At 40.4% G+C, this 19,133-nt stretch overlaps 1 protein-coding gene across 4 annotated transcripts in view; it reads left to right on the top strand.

Annotated features, from left to right (window-relative positions):
- Positions 1–19,133, top strand: part of SLC10A7 (solute carrier family 10 member 7) — a 159,905-nt gene that overhangs the window by 133,945 nt on the left and 6,827 nt on the right. For 3 of the 4 annotated variants that reach the window (XM_075421088.1, XM_075421087.1, XM_075421090.1), the window contains 2 exons: positions 357–430; positions 18,903–19,048. In XM_075421088.1, coding sequence (XP_075277203.1) covers positions 357–430; positions 18,903–19,048 — 220 coding nt within the window. Of the gene's footprint in view, positions 1–356; positions 431–1,330; positions 1,473–18,902; positions 19,049–19,133 lie in introns of those variants that run through there. The other variant, XR_012764025.1, reaches the window with a different exon arrangement.

Genomic DNA, 19,133 nt, shown 5'->3' with positions numbered 1-19,133 from the left:
GAAATTGTAGGTCACTTTTTTTTACAGAGGCAAGCTGGCCACTGCTGTGATATAGCATGTTTGCAAAAATAACCTTGACTGGAATAAAGTTGTGTCCTACATACCATGTGTTCAGAATACCTCTCCTTCACACGTGAGCATATTCATTAGAGAGTTTGCCACAACTGAGAAACAATTCTGCTTTTTAAGAAAAATTTCAAACAGTACTGTTCATTTGTGGAGAGAATTATTTCTGTCACTAGACCTGATGAAAGTGATGTGAAAGTGCATATAGATCCTCAAAGTAATACATTTGATCAATGATGTTTTAAGAAGGTTTTTGCTATCAGATGTTATTAAAACTCTTTCTTTTCTAGGAATAACTCTAGTTTCACACCAGCAGACACAGTGGCTATAATTTTCTGTTCCACACACAAATCCCTCACCCTGGGTAAGTCAGGAGATAAGCTTTTGAGCAAAACAACAGTAGCATTCATACCTTGCTGTGTTGAAAAAAAAAGTTGTTGGTTGCTGGATTTTCTGCTTAAATGGTTTTGGTTTTAGTGTGACAAGTAATGCTACCAGTATGATACTGATAGTAGGGTAGTATTCTTGCACAGATAAAATACATACATATTACAGGGCAGGCAACATAGTCTTCTCAGCTGAGATTTTAATGGTTATACAGTAAGACCACCTTATTTATGGAAAGCTGGATTCTTCTTTCTGTTCTTATTCTGTTCTGTTGCCTAATCCAATATTGACAAAATTTCAGATTTGTTACTGAAAACATTGTAAGGTATATCTGCCCAATCTCACAGTAAAATCTTATACATAAAAGCTGGGATGTACAAGTGAAAATCAAAGCATGTAGTGTATTCAGAAATCACGTTGCTTAACATGAGCAAAATGTATGTGTTTATTTTAAGTCTGCAGATATTTTGGATAGTTTTATTAATTAGAATTCATTTATCAAAACATCATTGAGATACGTGTCACTTACGAACCCTTAGTGGTACTCAGATGTTCTGATGGAAATTCACAAAATACTGCCAAATCAGTTATTCTTACAGCCACTTGCTACTGCTTCATCCATTATGTTCAGTCAGTGAAACGACTCATGCTTGAATATTTTCTTACTGGTTTTCAAAATACAAAAATGTGTTTGATAAAGCATATGTGACTGAATATATGCCTTTTCAAGACTGTATCTGTCAAAGAGAAACACGGTTGCTGTCAATAACAAAGGTAAGAACTCAGCCTGAAACAGGGGTAGAACAAATCGGGACTTAGGCAAGATGTTTTCCAGGTCAGTTTGTAGCGAAACTCATCTCAGGGTTCTTTGCTTCAGCCAGGCCTGTGCTGCAGAACTGTTAGCAAGTGCCCTTGAAAGTCTGTGGGACGTGAAGGAGTTCTTGGAAGACAAGACAAAGGCAAACATAATGCCTCTTTTTCACAGTGGAAACAAGGAGGGGACGAGGAATTATAGATCAGTGAGTTTAACTTCATTTTCTAGAAAACTACTGAAACAAATAATTAAATAAATTGTTTTAACAGTGTAGGAAGAAACAAGGAAATGAGTAACAGCACCATAGATTTGCCAAATGTGTATCATACAAAACTAACCTAATTTCGTTTCACACAAGTCCTGTGTGTTTCAGAGAAGCAGCAAAAGTTGTATGGCTTGAGAGCATTATGGCTTTTCACATTTGCGTGATGTTTTGGGCTCCACAATTCAAAAATTATGTGGACCCACTAGAAAGTGATCAGAGGAGAGTGCCATGAATGATCATAGATCTCAAAAATGTGACCCCGGAGGAAGGTTGAAACAGTTGGGATTGTTGAGAGAAGACAGCTGAAATACAGTAGTGATCTTCAAATGCATAAAAGGTTGATGCAAAGGAGGAAAAAAGTAACTCTTTCACAGTGGACTTTGAAAAGGGAAAGCCTTTGTTACAATGATGGTGATTTAAGCTAAGCCATGGAATATGTTGCCTACTGATGTCTTGAATCTCCTGTCATTGTAGACAAGCCTCAGATAGGAATTAGATAACTAGAGTTGATCTTGCCTTGGAGCAGAACATAGATTAAATGACATTAGATCTTTTCCAGCCAAATGTTCTATGAAACTGAAGCTTCAACTAATAAATGAGCTTGTATTCAGGAGGACAATTACACTTGTATTTATAGAAAACAACCCCAAACATGAGTCATAACACACTACCATACTTGCTATTTGGAGGTGCATATAAACTTAGGACACAACTGTGATTCTGCAGAAGAGAAGCTGATTGTATTTAACAGCACAAATGTGTAAGTCTCCTCTTCCTTTCTCGTGGAATCATAGAATGGCAAGGGTTAGAAGGGACCTTAAAGATCATCTGGTTCCAACCCCCATGCCATGAGCAGGGACATCTTCCACCAGACCAGGTTGCTCAGAGCTCCATCCAACCTGGCCTTGAACACTTCCAGGGAAGAGGCATCCACGGCTTCTCTGGGCAACCTGTTCCAGTGTTTCACCTCCCTCATTGTGAAGAATTTCTTCCTAATATCTAATCTAAATCTGCCCTCTTTTAGTTTACAGCCATTCCCCCTTGTCCTATCACTACACACCCTTGTGAAAAGTCCCTCTCCATCCTTCCTGTAGGCCCCCTTCAGGTACTGGAAGGCTGCTGTAAGGTCACCCCAGAGCCTTCTCTTCTCCAGGCTGAACAGCCCCAATTCCCTCAATCTGTCCTCGTAGGAGAGGTACTCCAGCCCTCTGATCATTTTTGTGGCCCTCCTCTGGACCCGCTCCAACACATCCATGTCCTTCCTATGTTGGGGGCTCCAGAGCTGGATGCAGTACTCCAGGGGGGTCTCACGAGAGCGGAGTAAAGGGGCAGAATCCCCTCCCTCGACCTGCTGACCACGCTTCTCTTGATGCAGCCCAGGATACGGTTGGCTTTCTGGGCTGCAAGCGCACATTGCCGGCTCATGTTGAGCTTCTCATCCACCAGTACCCCCAAGTCCTTCCCCTCAGGGCTGCTCTCAAGCCACTCTCCACCCATCCTGTACTTGTGTTTGGGATTGCCCCGACCCACATGCAGGACCTTGCACTTGGCCTTGTTGAACTTCATGCGGTTCACGCAGGCCCCCATCTCCAGTCTGTTAAGGTCCCTCTGAATGGCATCCCTTCCCTCCAGCGCGTCAACCACACCACACAGCTTGGTGTTGTTGGCAAACTTGCTGAGGGTGCACTCAGTCCCACTGTCCATGTTGCCGACAAAGATACTGAACAGTACCAGCCCCAGTACCAACCCCTGAGGCACACCACTCGTCACTGGTCTCCACCTGGACATCGAGCCATTGACTACAACTCTTTGTGTGCGCCCATCGAGCCAGTTCCTTATATAATGAGTGGTTCATCTGTCAAATCTATGTCCTTCCAATTTAGAGACAAGGACATCCTGCGGGACAGTGTCAAATGCCTTGCACAGTGAAAACAGTTTTATATACGATCTGTTGAATACTTCTGCAGCTTGCCATAACACTAAGAAAATAAGCACAAAGCCTTTTTTGATAGTTAAGTCCTAGAGGGGCTTGCTATCACCCAGAAAAAAAAATGAGGACTCTTCATTTCTTTTACTCACTCTATCAAGCATCCTCGTGCAGCCTGTCTTGACCTGCATTCTAACACAGCTGAGATGGTTCACTTTTCTTCTGCTAGTACAGTCTCCTTTTTTATATTTTATTTTCTCCTTTAGAAGAACCTAGTTTGAGGTTCCTAGATTGCTTGACGTTTTGGATCACATTTTCACAATTCCAAGTTACTGCTCTCATGTTCCATCTGAACATGAGGAAGAACTTCTTCCCTCTGAGGGTGACGGAGCACTGGAACAGGCTGCCCAGGGAAGCTGTGGAGTCTCCTTCTTTGGAGATATTCAAGACCTGCCTGGACAAGGTCCTGTGCAGCCTGCTGTAGGTGACCCTGCTTTGGCAGAGGGGTTGGGCTAGGTGATCCCCAGAGGTCCCTTCCAATCCCCCTACCATTCTGTGATTAGCACAGCCTGATGAGTCAAGCTTTATATTTTGCAGCTTTCTTTGCTCAAGCACACCAACAGAAATATTTTGGCCACCTTGACTTCAAGGACTCTTACAGCTTCTCCCCAGCCATACATAGTTTTGCCCTGCTAATACAGATGTCTTATGGATAAGTGTGCAAGTTGAAATGAAACAGGTAGATGGTGGAACGCAGTATTGCGGGACTGTTTCTCTGCTAGAGGCTGTTCCATATGTCAGCTTCAAGACAGACTGCTTTACCTTCATCCTTGAAGAGCTGGTGTCTCATGGAAACCAAGTTTGCCTCCTAGGAGGCTAGGCATAGGATGTAATTCATTCTTAGGCTTAGCACTGTTGCACTGTCTTTCCTTGCTGCTCAGAGCCTGCGTTGAGATCGCTGGGTGGTTGGGACCTGCGCTTCCCTTGCTGTATTCCATCTCTCGGTCTCAGCTTTGTCAAGGTTTCTTGGAGGCTCCCAGGCTTGTCTTGCGTGGGACCAGCAGCAGCGTGTCCTGAATTTAGCACCACCCCTGATGGGGAACTGCTCTTTTTGGCAGTCCCTGGGAGCCCGTCTTTGGTCAGCCTGAGGGCTCTGCTGCTGCTGTGTGCACCCTGCATAGTGCGTGCACTACGCAGGTGTCCCTACTGCATATACGTTTCAAGCTGGCTGTTTTTGAGACCACTGGTATTTTAGTCTGTTTGGTATTAGTGCCAGGTCCAGATACGATAGAGCTGCATAAACACACATTTCTATGTAAATAAGGAGCATCAGGTCTTGTAAAGTTGTGGGGTGATGAGGCATACACCTCAGCTGATGGTGTAAACAGGAATGCTAACCAGAGCAGCTAGCATTTATTCCTTCACTGAAGGGGGAAGCAGAGTAGATGTAATTCGTTTTTAAGGATCAGCCATTTATGAATGACAGTTAAATCCGTCCACAGCACAGTCTCGTCCACCCTGATCTTAGCAGAAACAAGAACAGATGTAGGCATTTTGGCCCTTACTCTTTTGTTGTTCTGTCACATTTCTCCTCGTCCAGAGGTGTTTACTGTGTACCATGCAACGAGAAACCTTCTGTTCTCTTGTAGCAGAGAGAGTTTTTGCCTCTCAGTCATTACGATGCCTGAAAGCACAAACACAGCTCAGGGTCTAGTTTCGCATCCGTTGCGGAGCTGTGCGTTGTTTGTCTTCAAGATTTCAGTGGTAGTGTAGAAATGACCCCCCAACACTTGTTCTTTCGCTTTGAAACTGATTTCTCTCAGCTTGGCAGGTGAAACTCCAAACAGGTACGTCTGGCCGACTCCTCGGGGAGCTTAGAATGGCACCAACTAAAGTGGGAGAAGAGCTGACAGCTTTAAAGCTTTAGAAGTGGTAATAGGAGAGGCATGAGAAGACTTTTATAAGTCACTTTCTCCCACACCATATTATGAAACCAACTAATTCCCATGCAGTGCATGCTCATGAGGCCAACTGCCACTTCCACTGTTGAATCCATGAAGAAGTGCTTGCTCTGCACAGAGATGAGTGCTGTTCCCATATGCTGGGTTTTATTTTGTAGACAGAACAGTTGACACACTTTTCGTCTCAAAGATCAGAGTGCAGAGTATGTTTGTTTAAGGACAAATTACACAGGGTAGGTGCCTTTGTGTTTCTTGGTTAGGAACACAATCTGATATTTCTGCTTAGAGGTGGGTGCTTTGATAGTTTTTTGAATACGTACTGTACATCACCTATGCAGAAAAACTAATGTTTATGTGTATTTCATTTAATGAGTGAAAGAGGGTATAAAATTAGAAGTGGCAAAGCTAAATATAGTATTCACAATGCCCTCTGGCATGTTCACTCACACTTTGTTCTCTTTCTTTCCTTCTCCCTGCTCACATATATGCACCGTACATGTGAGCACACACATATATGGACATTTGATGCATGGCTTTTATTAGTGCATTTGCCATTGATTGATTAGTACTTAGTATTAGTACTTCTTCTATTGATTGATTGCAGATGAAGTGACTATTTGACCTTTAATTATGAGCCTTGCTATTGAAAATGACATTGAGCTATGGCTTCACATAATCCATCTGGAAAGCCCGACATGATGCCATTCCCTGGAGTTCATTCAGTGAGAAGAGGCCTCAAGAAAGTGCAAAGCTATCAGTGTGGCTCATCTAAAAAAATACTGAATTTGTTGCTTGCACTTACACAAAAGTTGCAGCCAAGTACAATGATTATTTTGTTTTTCGCAGAGAGTGAGTTGCTAGCTGGAAGTTACAACTCCAAAAGTAAAATGCAGGATTGCCAGAAAATATTTTCACTTTAATTCTTTGTATTTGCTATGTAAAATTATTTTATTAGCAAAAAATGGAGTACTGCTACCTATTTTTGCTACCACAAGTGCAAGTGTTAGTACTGTATCTATGATGAACAGTAGACTGGTAAAAAAAACAAACCAAAACAAGAAAAATAACCCCATCTTATAATAAAATCAGTGTATTGTTTGTGATGCAGAGTGCATTTTTCCTCCTTTGGATTTATCAGCGTAGCAGTTCTTTGACCATGGAATTCTTAAAGTAATGCAATCAAAGTTTCTAGACTACAAAATACTATCAGGAGAGAACAGAGTTCATTTTGCAAATAAATGCCAAAGTGCTAACTTTCTTTTGTATTGTTTTAATTTCATTCAAATTTATTTTTTAAATACTCAGCTGCTCACTGCATGAGTACAGAACTGATGGTGTGTACTTGAACAATTCTTAAAAGCCTGCTGTAATGCACAAGTAGATTCCCAGACAACTCAATTGTCTGTGAGCGGATCATCTAAGCTGTGGATTAATTAGCCCATGCCTTCCCCCGAGCTCCCCAGCTGTACAGTGTGACAGGGTGCATCATGTTCGCATATAGCTCCAGTCTGCTCCCAGCTATCTGTAGTTTGCTCATGTTTTCTAAAGATAGCTCCTTACAAGATTAGTTCAGGATAAAATAATATATTTGCACAGCCTATACCATTGCTGCTTAATATTAGCTGTGTTTTTCCTTTACCTGTTTTTTCCTGTACCCAAACTCTGTGAAATGCTGTACTGATCAAGCGCAGACTCTTCTTATTGTGTGGTGATAATCACCTTTCTCCTTTAGATAGAAAAATGCTAAAATGTTCTAACTTGTGTTAATATAAAAGGTAGATCATTTTGATTTTAAAAAGGAGGCATCTCTTAATAATTCTATAATAGAAAGTAAGATGGTCAAATTGGGTGCATTGGCTTGAGTTGGGTATTCAGGCTATAGTTTGTGGTATTTTTGAAACATGGTGGGTTTTCTCTGCTCTTGGCAGAGAATTGTCCTCTAAGGCTATTATTCATCATGGTACTAACTGTGAATAATTCCTCTGACTTTTACATAAAGATCCAGAAAATAGTCCTAGTTAATTGCTCTGTGAAAGTTTTCAAGAGTAAAGCTGTTGATACTGTCTCTCACTTTCAAAATTTTCCTGTGAGTGTTGAAGAGGAGGCGTGACTGCTGGCATCATGTCGTACTTAGTGTTATTAGTGCTTGAATTTGTTACAGACTTTTAGTCTTTCTTCCCCAGGTGTCCAACAGAGTGATGTAAGTGAAAGTGATCTGGCTGCTCCTCTGCCTAGAACTGGTGGGTGCTGAGCCTTGGGGCAGAAGGGCAGCTGATGGGAGGAATATACTTGAAAGAATGAGTGTCTTGTGGAGGCCGTGTTTGGGCCAAGATGTGCCCCTCGCTACTGCCAGAGGATTAGAAACTGTCCCATTCCTGCTTCTGAGATCCTAGGGGGCATAGTGGCTGCTAGAGACTAATGAGTTTTGATACTGTGATTCTCTGGGCCAAAATGAAAAGTTTTTCTCATCTCTTCAGTTTTCGCCCAGCGTTTGCTTGGAAGGAGCAGCAAGTGATTGCCTGGGCTTTTTCGTCTGCTCTGTGATTCCTCTTCTCTTTGTCCTCTCTCTCTGTCTCTAGAAAATAAGAACCGAGCTACGTGATGGCAGGGAGAGCAGAAGCACCTGGATCTACTGCACTTCTCTCATGTTAGCATTGTTTTTTGTAGCCCAACTTGAGGGCAGGTGGCTCGCCTTTCCTAGCTCAGCAGTCTTCTAGAACCAACATTTGGTTCTTACCAAACAATATTATCAGTCAGGTTATTACCATGTAATTGGCATGTCTGCTTTCTCAGTAGACCCCAAAGAAAGCCTGGGAAATGCTGCTATTTCCAGTACAGCTGCCATATCAGAACATAAGCAAAACCAAATATAGAGTGAAGATTTCTGTAACTGGGAATAGTATGAATGTTTCCTGCTTGCACAGATGAATCCAGCCGAGGTGAGATGCCATTTTGCATGTGTAAGCATTTCTATAATGCTAAGGCCACCACTCACTTGAAGGGGCTCCCTCCACAAGAAGTCAAACTGACAGTTTTGAGTAGGCTGTGGTCACTGGGGTAGTTTGTGCCAGAACATCTCTTTTATGTTCCCTTGCACCTTGTATATGTGGCTGGGCAAGCACCCTCTATTTGTCTCCTTCAGACCAGAGCATCCCTAGGGGCTATACTTTCAGGAAGGAAATGTTCTGGCAGGTTGATCTGAAAGTAGGAGGTGGCATAATCCAGTGAGTTATAGTGGCTTTTGGACACAGAGTACCTGATTCTCCTTTGTTTTTTTTATCACAAGATTCACAAAATGGCATGTCTAATCTATTGCAGTTTACTCAATTTTGCCCTCTCTGTGATTCCAGAAAGGGAAATAGTAGAGTGAATTAGGGAATCTCCTTTCCTTTCTGACCTGAAATGTTTGTGTCTTTGATTAGACTTAGAATGTGGCAAGAAATTCTGTACCAGCTCCCAGGGCTTCCTTTTCATCTGTATACTCCACCAGTAGTAGGTTTTTATTAATATTTAGAAAGTTTGCCTCCAGCAGTACTAAAATGTGCATCAGAGGACAACAGTTGTTTACTGTGTTTGAACTGAAGAATCTCACCCAGGAGATCTCATTCACTTGAAGTTTACATCTCTCTATCTCAACTTGCAGAAAGAGATCGATGAATAACAATTGTCATTTCAGAGTTGCACCTCTCCAATTATTTATTTGGTTGTGTGTCTTCCCAGATGTATGTGTAATTGGATCAGACACTAAAAACCAGATTGCCGGTTTTTAATGACAGCAAGCTCATACCTCTTTATAATAAAAAAAAAAAACCCACACATATCCATCTGTAAAATGATAATGACACAAGAGCCCTCCCTCCCCACCAAAACCAGTTAAAGTTAATTTATCTACTTTAAGAAACTGCATTATATTCAGCAGACAGCTGACAGGTTACCCTTGGGAAGATCCATGTTTGGACATGACTCAAGATTTTTTTTTTTTTTTACCTCAAGCTGGCAGAGGCTACAAGTGTCACCCATACTAAAGATGGCAAGTATTGAAGATGATGTTGAGTCTCCCTGAGAGAGTTGCATCTACATTTGCTGCTCTCAGTGCACCTTCTGGCAGCCAGTCTGAGCTGCTGACTCCAGACACTTCTAAAATGTTGGGTGCAAAGATGTGAAAAATCAACAGCAGCAGCAAAATTTAGAAATCTCCTGTTATGGGGTAGTCTTAACCTCCTCTAAAAGCTGCCATGACCACTGCAAGCACATAACCCTAGCCCATGGAGTTTTAGAATAGGAAATAGGTTCCTTCAGTATTTCTGGGTAGTGAGCTGTTTTCTCAAAATATTTTCCCAAATGACTGGAGCATTAAAGCCTTTCTGGCCACGTATCTTCTTTTCTTGGCCACAGAAATCAGATGAAGAAAGAATTAAAGGAAAAATTATGCTAGTATTCCTAACAAATATTTTTTTCTTTGAAAGAAGTGTTTTCTTGTTTTACCCTTTGTAATGAATTTGTGTATCATGTTTTCATTTGCATTAAGGTTTAAGGAGAGAAAAAGCTTTTAAAAAAACAGATTATAACATAGCATAAAACAATTTGGAGTATAATCCTTTCCTGCTTGTGTTTACAAATATAATAAGAACAACTATAAAATATAATGGCTTTTTTAATGATATGTGTAAATAAAATACACATAATAAAAACTTTAAGGCTGAGAAATCTTAGCCTTAGCTATGTGTGGAAAGGGCAGTAATGTTCATGGAAATAATAAAATTAATCACGTCTCAGCTTCGTGTTTTTAGGACATTTGTCAATCTCTTTGTCCAGAATTCCTTTCATTAGTAGGTCTAACCTATTAAATCTTAAAAAAATGTTGGCTACAAGAATTACAGAGAATGGAAGGAAGCGTTTAAATTTCATTCGTTCAAACTTCATAGCTTAGATATTGCTAATGAATTACAAGGAAGAATTTATGTGGTGCCTTGAGTATGTTATGTGTGTGAAGAATGAACTGATATCCAAGCAATAAAGAAGCACTGAAGTGTGAGGACTAACTTACAACATTGCTATGCCTCCATTGTGGTGCCAAATTAAGGATGTCACATTTAAAATATGACTTACGGTGTTTCAATTCATTCTTGAATTCCCTGTTAACTAATTACTAGTACTATGTTGTCAGACAGGTGGAGGTGTTTTGGAGTCTAAGGCACTAGTCTTCACTTGTTGGTGTTAAATGTTTCATTGTTAGCAGCTGGTAAGCTTGCCTGTGTTCTTCATTAAACATCACTTCCCATCTGAATTCCCCCGTTGAAAACCCAGAAATAGACAAACAATACTTTCTTTTTCTTCCTCCTGCCTGTTACATTTTTATTTACTTCTAACTTTGGTAGTATCAAGATGTGCTGTTTACTAGTAGCTGTACTTACATTGTGCTTAAATTACTGATTTCTGTGATGAGTGTAATGAGCCAGTTACCTGAAGAACAAGAATTAGTAAAAGCATTCAAAACATATTAGGCTTTCTTCTTTTCTTTATTCTTGTTAGAATTAGGGCAAAAGAAATGTCTTATTTGTTTCTCTTCCTCAGTCGTTTTCTCTGCTTAAATATTAGACCAGTCCAGTGTCTTACCACGTAGTGTGGGTCTCAGCGACATTCTTGCATCCTAGCATAACTATATGGCCAATATGTGACCACATCACTCTGGTTCAGTACAGAGCCTTCCCAATAATTCTAGTCCTCAAAAAAAGGTAAGTCAATTAATATAATGCGAGGGCTTGTTGAATATTCTGGTAAATCATTGTTCTTTGCCAAAGAGAGGGATGAAGAGGAAAATGTTTCTGAAGATTAGGGTCCATGCAGACTTCCGAGCTGAACTAGGATAGACCTCCATTTGGCAGTTTTCCCCTGCAGCTCTTCCAGATTCCCTTAATGCCTCACCAGTATGTTTGTTTTTACCACTTTGTGAACCTCTTTTTTGCTTTCACAGAATCACAGAATCACAGAATGGTAGGGGTTGGAAGAGACCTCTGTGGGTCCTCTAGTCCAACCCCACTGCCGAAGCAGGGTCACCTACAGTAGGCTTTCCATTGCACTTATCACTGACCCGAAATATGAAAACATACTGAAAAAACTGTGTCTTTTCCCTGAAAATATTTTAAGCATAAGTCTTCATACAGCATGTATGTGGGCAAAAAGCCAAGGGGAGTGTAGTCTCAACTGCTACAAACATTGCAGATCCTTCTCTATCAGAGACCAAGTGTCGTATCACCTGGAGAGAGTTATGAGTGTACTGATGGATGATCTCTTTATACCTACTGGCAAAAGTCAGATTTCCATGGTAACACTAGGATTTGTCACCAGGGTGTGATTGAACCAGTAGTGCCACAAACCATAGTACCACTGTAAGCCATTGTCTAGCCACTGCAGGTGGAATCTTACCTTGACGCTGTTATTTCCTTCTACAAGAGAGTAGCAAAGGTTGTCTGTTCCTTCTCTCAGCCTTGGTACCTTTGCAGAGTACCAAATGACTGTAAGGGTTAGGATCTCTTGGTTACGGGTCAGAGCAAAAGAAATCTCAGAGTTACAGCTGGAGTGGGACTGGAAAAGGACTACCAAATTTTCCTCTGAGGAATTTTTCACCTGGGTTAGACTTTGGTTGCCTATTTTAGGCTCAGCTTCAAATAATCTGTTTTCCATCCAATGTAATGTGATTTCTTATTACATTGGAAGGTACTTTCTTCAGCTGAAATGGGAATACTCAATAGGGAGTGACTATGTGTGTTGTTATGGGTTGTCAGATATCATTCAGCTATTCCCATACCTGAAAGAAACCGGTCCTGAGGGAAGAGCATTTAACTTGAGTTCAGTGCATGCCCTGGAGAGGCGCGGATATAGCAAAAAGAATCCTTAACCAGTTGATTTGTCAAAAGCATCTTTTATCATGATCTCAGTATGTCATAACAGAGTCTGAACAAGAGCAAGAAACATCTTGTATCCCTGGCTAGCCTTCACTGAGGATAGGCATAGTGTATAAACTTCTGTCTCCTCAAAACTGACCGTAGCAATGTGATTTGCCTGGGAGGAAAGAGGGAAACTCTTAAGAAAGTTCTCAGACGAGATTAGCAGCGTCTTGCCATTCTGGTAGCTATCTGCATGAGCAGCCTTTTTCTAATCCTTGAAACTGGATTTTCCCGAGATCTCACCACCCTTCCCTACCATGCAGTCACTGGGCCACATGCAATACTATTCTGAAACTTGGTGGTAAAATTTCAGGTGCTCATTTGGCACTGTCTTTGTAGGAATAAGCTCAGAACCCCCCTGCTCTGGCAGCTTAGGAGGGGTTTAATGCAATATATGCCCCTCTTTACTGGCCTTTTGTCAATTGAAAAAAAGAAATAGCTATTTGGCCTCCTAATGTTCCCTTTATATCAACCCCTGAGAGGATCCTGCAGAAAGAGAGTAGCATGGAGAGTGTCAGAGAAGCTACCATCATACACTTGATTCATTTTGTATATTGCACTTGAAAATAATGGCAATTGAGAATTCCAAAATGTGTAGATGAGTAGAGGGAGAACTGAAAATCCAGGAGCTAGGGCTTTTCTGCAAAGTATTTTCACTGCCTGTTTGTGGGGGTTGTTCTGATTCCTGAATGCCTGGTGGTTCCATAGCGTCCTAGTGATGACCTCTTTACTTTGCACGAAACCTCTTTTCCTAAGAAATGCTGCAGTGTTTTGTGATTTGGAATGTGTTTTAGTAATGTAAGCAATAAAGTTTTAGGATAAATTGTTTGTTATGAAGACATCGAAGGGGAAAAACCTATACAGTAAAATATGTGAGCAGTGCATCTAGCAATAATTCTGCTTTGGGTGTGAGAGATAATAGCCTATGTTTCAGTGGTAATAAAAATGTTCTATTAAGTTTTCTGAACCCGGTGCCATATGATAGAAAACAGCAAATGATGAAACAGTGCTTTGAGGGAAGCATACACATTCAGCGAGCATAAAATAAACATATTAAAATAGAAAAAAACCCTGATTTCCAGTACTTATTGTTTTATCACTTCCATCATGGGTATAGGATAAAAGAAAACTCTTACTCGCTTGTTAGAAGAAGAAAGCTCCTACTTGAAGTTCTTACTTGGCAGATGTCAGTTGAAAGCTCTGCTATGGAATATGCTGCAATGTCAAACTCTGTTGGGTAATTTTAGACAAATGTGTCATGCGTGACATGGAAATATGGCATGCGGTACATTAGTGATTTCCCAAGTGTTTGGATCAGGTAGTAATGTGCTGGGAAAGTGCTCTTTATCTCTCCACACTGTGTACTTGTATAGCAGTGGGGAAAGGCTTTTGGTAGAAATTACTTTAGTCAGAAAAAGAATCCATTTACAATATGTGCCTTCTAACATCTTTCAGACAATGCATTGTATTAAAGAGGCATTTTTTGATTAATGTTTTATAAACATTTTTCAGCATGACAGCTTAAAGTCCCTGTAAAATTGTAAATGCGTGCATAGTGCTCACTTTCATAAAGTCAAATGCCATCTCATAAAGTCTAGTTGGATCCTGTCAGTGACAGTGACACAGAATCAGTACCTTGGAGCATTAAAATTAATTTGCTTCATTTATATTACTGCAGTGATAGCTAGATGAAAAGAGTCCTATATTTAAATTATCTTAAAAATACCTTCGAATCTTTTAGGATTTTTTATTATTATTATTTTACAGTTAACTAAATGTAGTGAAGTGCAGCATAATATTTTCATGGGCCTTTTAAGAAGGTGACTACGAAATGAGAAAGTAGCAAAGGGGAAAGGTGAGGATGTGGGAGGTTAGACTGGGTGAAAAGCTGGAGGAAGGGGTGAGTAGCTTTCAGTTGTGCAGACTGAGAGAGAAACAGTAGCCTTTGACCAGGGCTGATAAACCACAGCCTTGGAGCCAAGCTGGAATACCCTGGAGCAATGGAGAGTGAACAGGGCTTTCCTATGGCAGTCTGTAAGTGCAGTCCTCTTGCTCTTCCTTGCCGTTGTTGAAGGTCACGAATAAACAGCTTTTCTCTTGCCAGCTCTTCCTCAAGTTTGCAAAGTTCATACATGAAATGGGCTGAGTGAGGATGCAAACAGGGAGAAAAATAAAAAGTACTCCGTATCACAGTCCTAACTTGCTTCTCGGTTGCAGTGGGACTGTGATTTTAGTGCCCACTGCACTGATCCGAGCTTAGTGATTTTAGTGGAAGTACCCATAATTTACTGCTGTAAGTGAGCAGAGTCAAAAGTCTTGGGAAGCAAAACCAAGCAGGATAGAAGCATGGGTGTGAAGAAGAGAAAGAAAAAGGAGGAAGGAAGAAAATATAAACAGAAAAAAAAAAAGAGGCTCTGAATACCGGAGCCAAAGAGCAAGAAGGAAGATGGGAATGTGGGGAGCACTGGTAGGAGAAACATAGACAAACAAAGGAAAAGAGGAAAATTTAGGGTAAAAAGCTAGGAATACCAATAATCTTGTTTGTCAGGGATGTCTGCGGGATGATCTCTCAGTGCTTCCTCCCTTCTGCGACAGCCCTCTGTAGTCCTGGTCAGGTGAGGTGCCGCTTTCTCACCTGGGTACCCCATTTCCTCTTTCTTCGGAGGAGGATGGGATACAACCCTGACATGCACTTGTCACAGTGTTTGGTCAGCTCTGATCTAGGAATTGGACATACATTCATGCAATAAGGCTGTTTAAAAGGGTTTGGCAACTCCACAGCTTCTTACACCCCTACTTCGAGCAAAGCTGCCAAAGTTGGCCCCAAACCACAGAGGAACACTTTGTCATTCAGCTCTCGTGATACGTAGTAAGTCAGGGTCTTTGGCAGAAGCATGGAACCAAGCTGCTGGAAGCCTGTAACATCATAAACCACAGCAATGTGAGTGGGTGTTTGCAGCATGAGCCCTCAAACCATGAGAGCAGTCTTAAAACTTAACAAAAAGATTGTATATAAACTGATAATGCCAGTGTTCCTCCTTCAGTGTCAATCAAGATGAAGACCCGTAGAAGTCAGTCCAGTTACCCTGAAATGCAGATAAGCATGATCAATGCCTCTGTGAAAACAAAATGAAAAATCCTTACGGGCATTATTCTTTATATGTGTGAATACAGCCTTCATGCTCCAGATGGCAAATAAATACCCTAGTAATATTAGGGTGCGGAGGGAGGGGGAGGAGCTGCTGTGTACTTTGAGAAAACTTAAGACCAAGGTAGTGGCCTGGGTTTTGATATATGTGATTTGATCCTGTGCAAAATTTGATTTATCTTAGACCTAGTGTAGCTATCGTACTCCATTAGCACTGGAAGCAGTATGTTATGAAAGATGAGGAAAAGAGGAGTGGACAGCCCAAAACAAAGATAACCATATCCCTTTTGCTTAGCACCTTCATTCCTTGCTATCTATCTGAAAGATTTAAACTCATCTCTCTCACTTTATTAGTTTTGTTATAGCGGCACCTGTTTATGTCACTACTGTTTCAGTCAGTGTTTCTGTTATAGCTTCTCTTAGTGCTAGTTCATAATCTCATCCTGAAAATACATTACAGGCTAAGATACAGCATCCAGTATCAGCCCAGGCATTATAATGTCAGTTTTCTTCCTTAGGCTGGGATTTGGTTTTCAGTTTTTTTGTTTGGGGTGGTTTTTTTGCAAGTGTTTTTTTATACGTATTAAAAAAAATACAGGTGGGTTTTTTTAAGAGAAGGAAAAGTAACTATTGAAATTAGTTTTTCCTAATTAGGAATTTGGGTAAATTTTGTCTTTTAGAAATTTTTATTTTTTATTTTTTAATTTTTATTTGGAAAACTTTAGCAGTCATACCGATGCTTGCAGGTACTATCTATTGCTACAGAAAAGTTTAGACAACGTTTTTAAAAATAAATAAAACTTACGCTGTTTTGTTTAGCTTTGTGGTAGTATTACTGACAGAAGCATTTGTGACTGTAGTCTGTGGATCTCTGTCACGAAATATTTTCTGAAAGCTGCATACTGACAAAAGTTGGGATTATAAAAATCAGTACATAAAAAGGCAGCAGAGCTTTTTCTTTCCATTAAATGAATGCTTACCTGCAAAAAATTATTATTAATTTTTCTTTTAACCAGTTAGTTTTTCGTGGTAAATAACAGGAACTTTAATTGCACATTAGTGGCTTACTGGAACCTATTGTTGTGACATGTATTTAAACAAGCTGTGAATTAAGAACCTCTTTGCATCCAGTGATCTAATTATATTGTCACACTAATTATAGTATTTTGTATTTATATTTGACAACTTTAATTTTCTTTTCCTAGTTTACTGAAATAGCTTTCCTCTAGACAATTTACCTTTTAGGCTGGAATTTCTCATCTTTTCTTTCAGTGCAGAAAATGTACAGTCATTTAAAGCATGTCTCAGTCACTTTGGATCCATTCTGTTCGTGTCTCTGCCGTTAGTTTTCTGTGTGTTCTTAGGCTAGTTGTTTTAGTGTTCTCTGATTCTCTGTAGGAGTCCTGTTCAGCTTACTAAAGTGTTTTTGGATCTATGGATGAAATTGCACTACCAAAACACCAGGTTCTGTCTTATGAACATATATATAGCATGTTCTTAGCTTGGGACTCGTTTATTTTTCTGTGGTTAGAGAACAGAACAGGATCCACAAGGGCCAAGCTGAGACTTCCAAACAAGCAATAAAACCTGTATCTGTTTATGAAAACAGTATGATGGGCATTTCAAGTAAATTACGTTCCTTAATATAATGCAAATGCCCATTTAGTTTCTATCCAAATACTATCTATTCCCAAGCCCCAGAAATTAGTGTTAATAATAAGCAGCCCTATTGTGTGATAGGTCAGTGGTGTTGTTTTGAAGGTAATTATAATACTGAAATTAAGCAGGCAAGCCTTTATTTATTCAACTTAATCTTTCCATGGAAATATCCACAGAAGAAAAGGCTACCTGTATGGTAACGAGATTGTTAGTGGTGTAATGTGATGAAGCTAATAAAAATAATTACAAGAAATGGTGCTGTGGAAACATCATGAAGATTTCGTCAAGCCTGGACGTGTGTCAGCAATAGTGGGGCACTGGTGGAGCAGTAAATATTCAACAAGCAAGCTATTTCCTCACATAGGGAGGAGGCAGCTTTTATTAAGGGAAACCTGAAAGGGTGTTGACAACGGGAATTTATCCAAGACGTAGACAAAAGTTTATGTGAACATGGCAACTTTGGCTGATCTGAAACATCTACTAATGGGGGAATGGAGGGCATGTGGCCTGAAGCTCAGTGTTTTGTCATTGCTAAGAAAGGAGACACACAGATGAACTCTGTGAAAACTGTGGATTCTGCTTTGCTGCAAGGTTGGTGCTGGCGGAAGATTCCTAGAATGACATTTAAGATGAGGATGAAAATAAGGTATATTCTCAGGGGGCTCCTGAGGAGTCGCAGCTGCTCTTGTTGGCCACTGTGCAAATGTCTGGTCAAGCAAGACAGAGGTAGTTGCAAGTTTTGCCCACACTGATGCTTTGTGGAGCGTAGTAGCGAAGTTCTAAGATTTAAACAGATAATTTGGAACAATAACATGTTAAAAGTAAATGTAATTGGTTTCATTACTGCAAAACTAAATAAAATTTAATTTTACATATTACATCATCAAGTGGGAAGATTATGCATGGAGATGTCTAATAGAATTAGCACCGTTGAGTGCATATTCAAACTCTTAGGATAAATGGCTCATCTCTAGCTCTTGACACTCACTTCTTCCAGCATCTAGCAACCTCTGTACTCCAGCTACTCCCTAACTCTTCATAGGCATGACCACTTCATAGGTCACTTGGTTTACTAAACCTTTTCTCTCTCATGCTGTATCTCTTCTGAAACATACAGGTAGAGCAGAGTGTTTTGTTCTCTAACATGAGCATTCACCTGCAGAGTACTTGACTCTCTACCTTGACTGCATGAATCAGTCAAAATAGGGAAGGCTGTCATTTGGGTACTCACCAACTGGCAGGGAGTACGCCAGGAAAACGCAACTCTCCTCCAGTGATGAAGGGACTGAGGAAAGATTACGAGCAGGAGTTGGGCAGGTTGGATGGAGGACAGTCTTGAAAACATGAAACAGAGCTCAGTGAGAGGAAGCAGTAAATAAGCAGTACAGAAGTATGCTCAGCAACCGAATGCTCATGCTATAGCAGAATGTATTTTATATCAAGTCTTCATCAGGAGTTTGACAGCTATTAACATAATTAGAAAAGATCTTTTATGGCATTCCCCTACTCCTTCCTTTCTGCCACAGAACTTTCTCTGCCATGTTTTTTTTTTTTTCATGTTGTTGCTGGTTTGTTGGGTTGGTTTTTTTATATAAAACTTCTGAGTCTTCGTTTTGTTTCTTTTGGGGCTTTTTTTGGGTGAAATGTCAATGCAACACAAAATGCTTTGCTTTTATCTGGAGTTCGAAGTCTGAGGTGAGGGTCTGTCTCCTGTTTTTCTGCCTGCAGGGATTCCAATGCTGAAGATAGTATTTGCGGGTTATGAGCACCTGTCCTTAATTTCCGTCCCCTTACTCATCTATCATCCTGCTCAGATTCTTCTTGGCAGTCTGTTGGTACCAACAATAAAATCTTGGATGGTTTCTAGGCAAAAGGTAAGAATTGCTGGGTTTGATTTATAATAGAAAGTGTGCTATGAGGAAAGAAATACTAAATGCATCTTAAACTCCCTAGGTTCCT

The sequence above is a fragment of the Opisthocomus hoazin genome, chromosome 5 (genome assembly GCF_030867145.1).
Source record: "Opisthocomus hoazin isolate bOpiHoa1 chromosome 5, bOpiHoa1.hap1, whole genome shotgun sequence".
In the NCBI taxonomy this organism is placed as follows: Eukaryota; Metazoa; Chordata; class Aves; order Opisthocomiformes; family Opisthocomidae; genus Opisthocomus; species Opisthocomus hoazin.
Note: the sequence above shows the minus strand (reverse complement) of the source record. Positions and strands in the feature narration are given on the sequence as shown.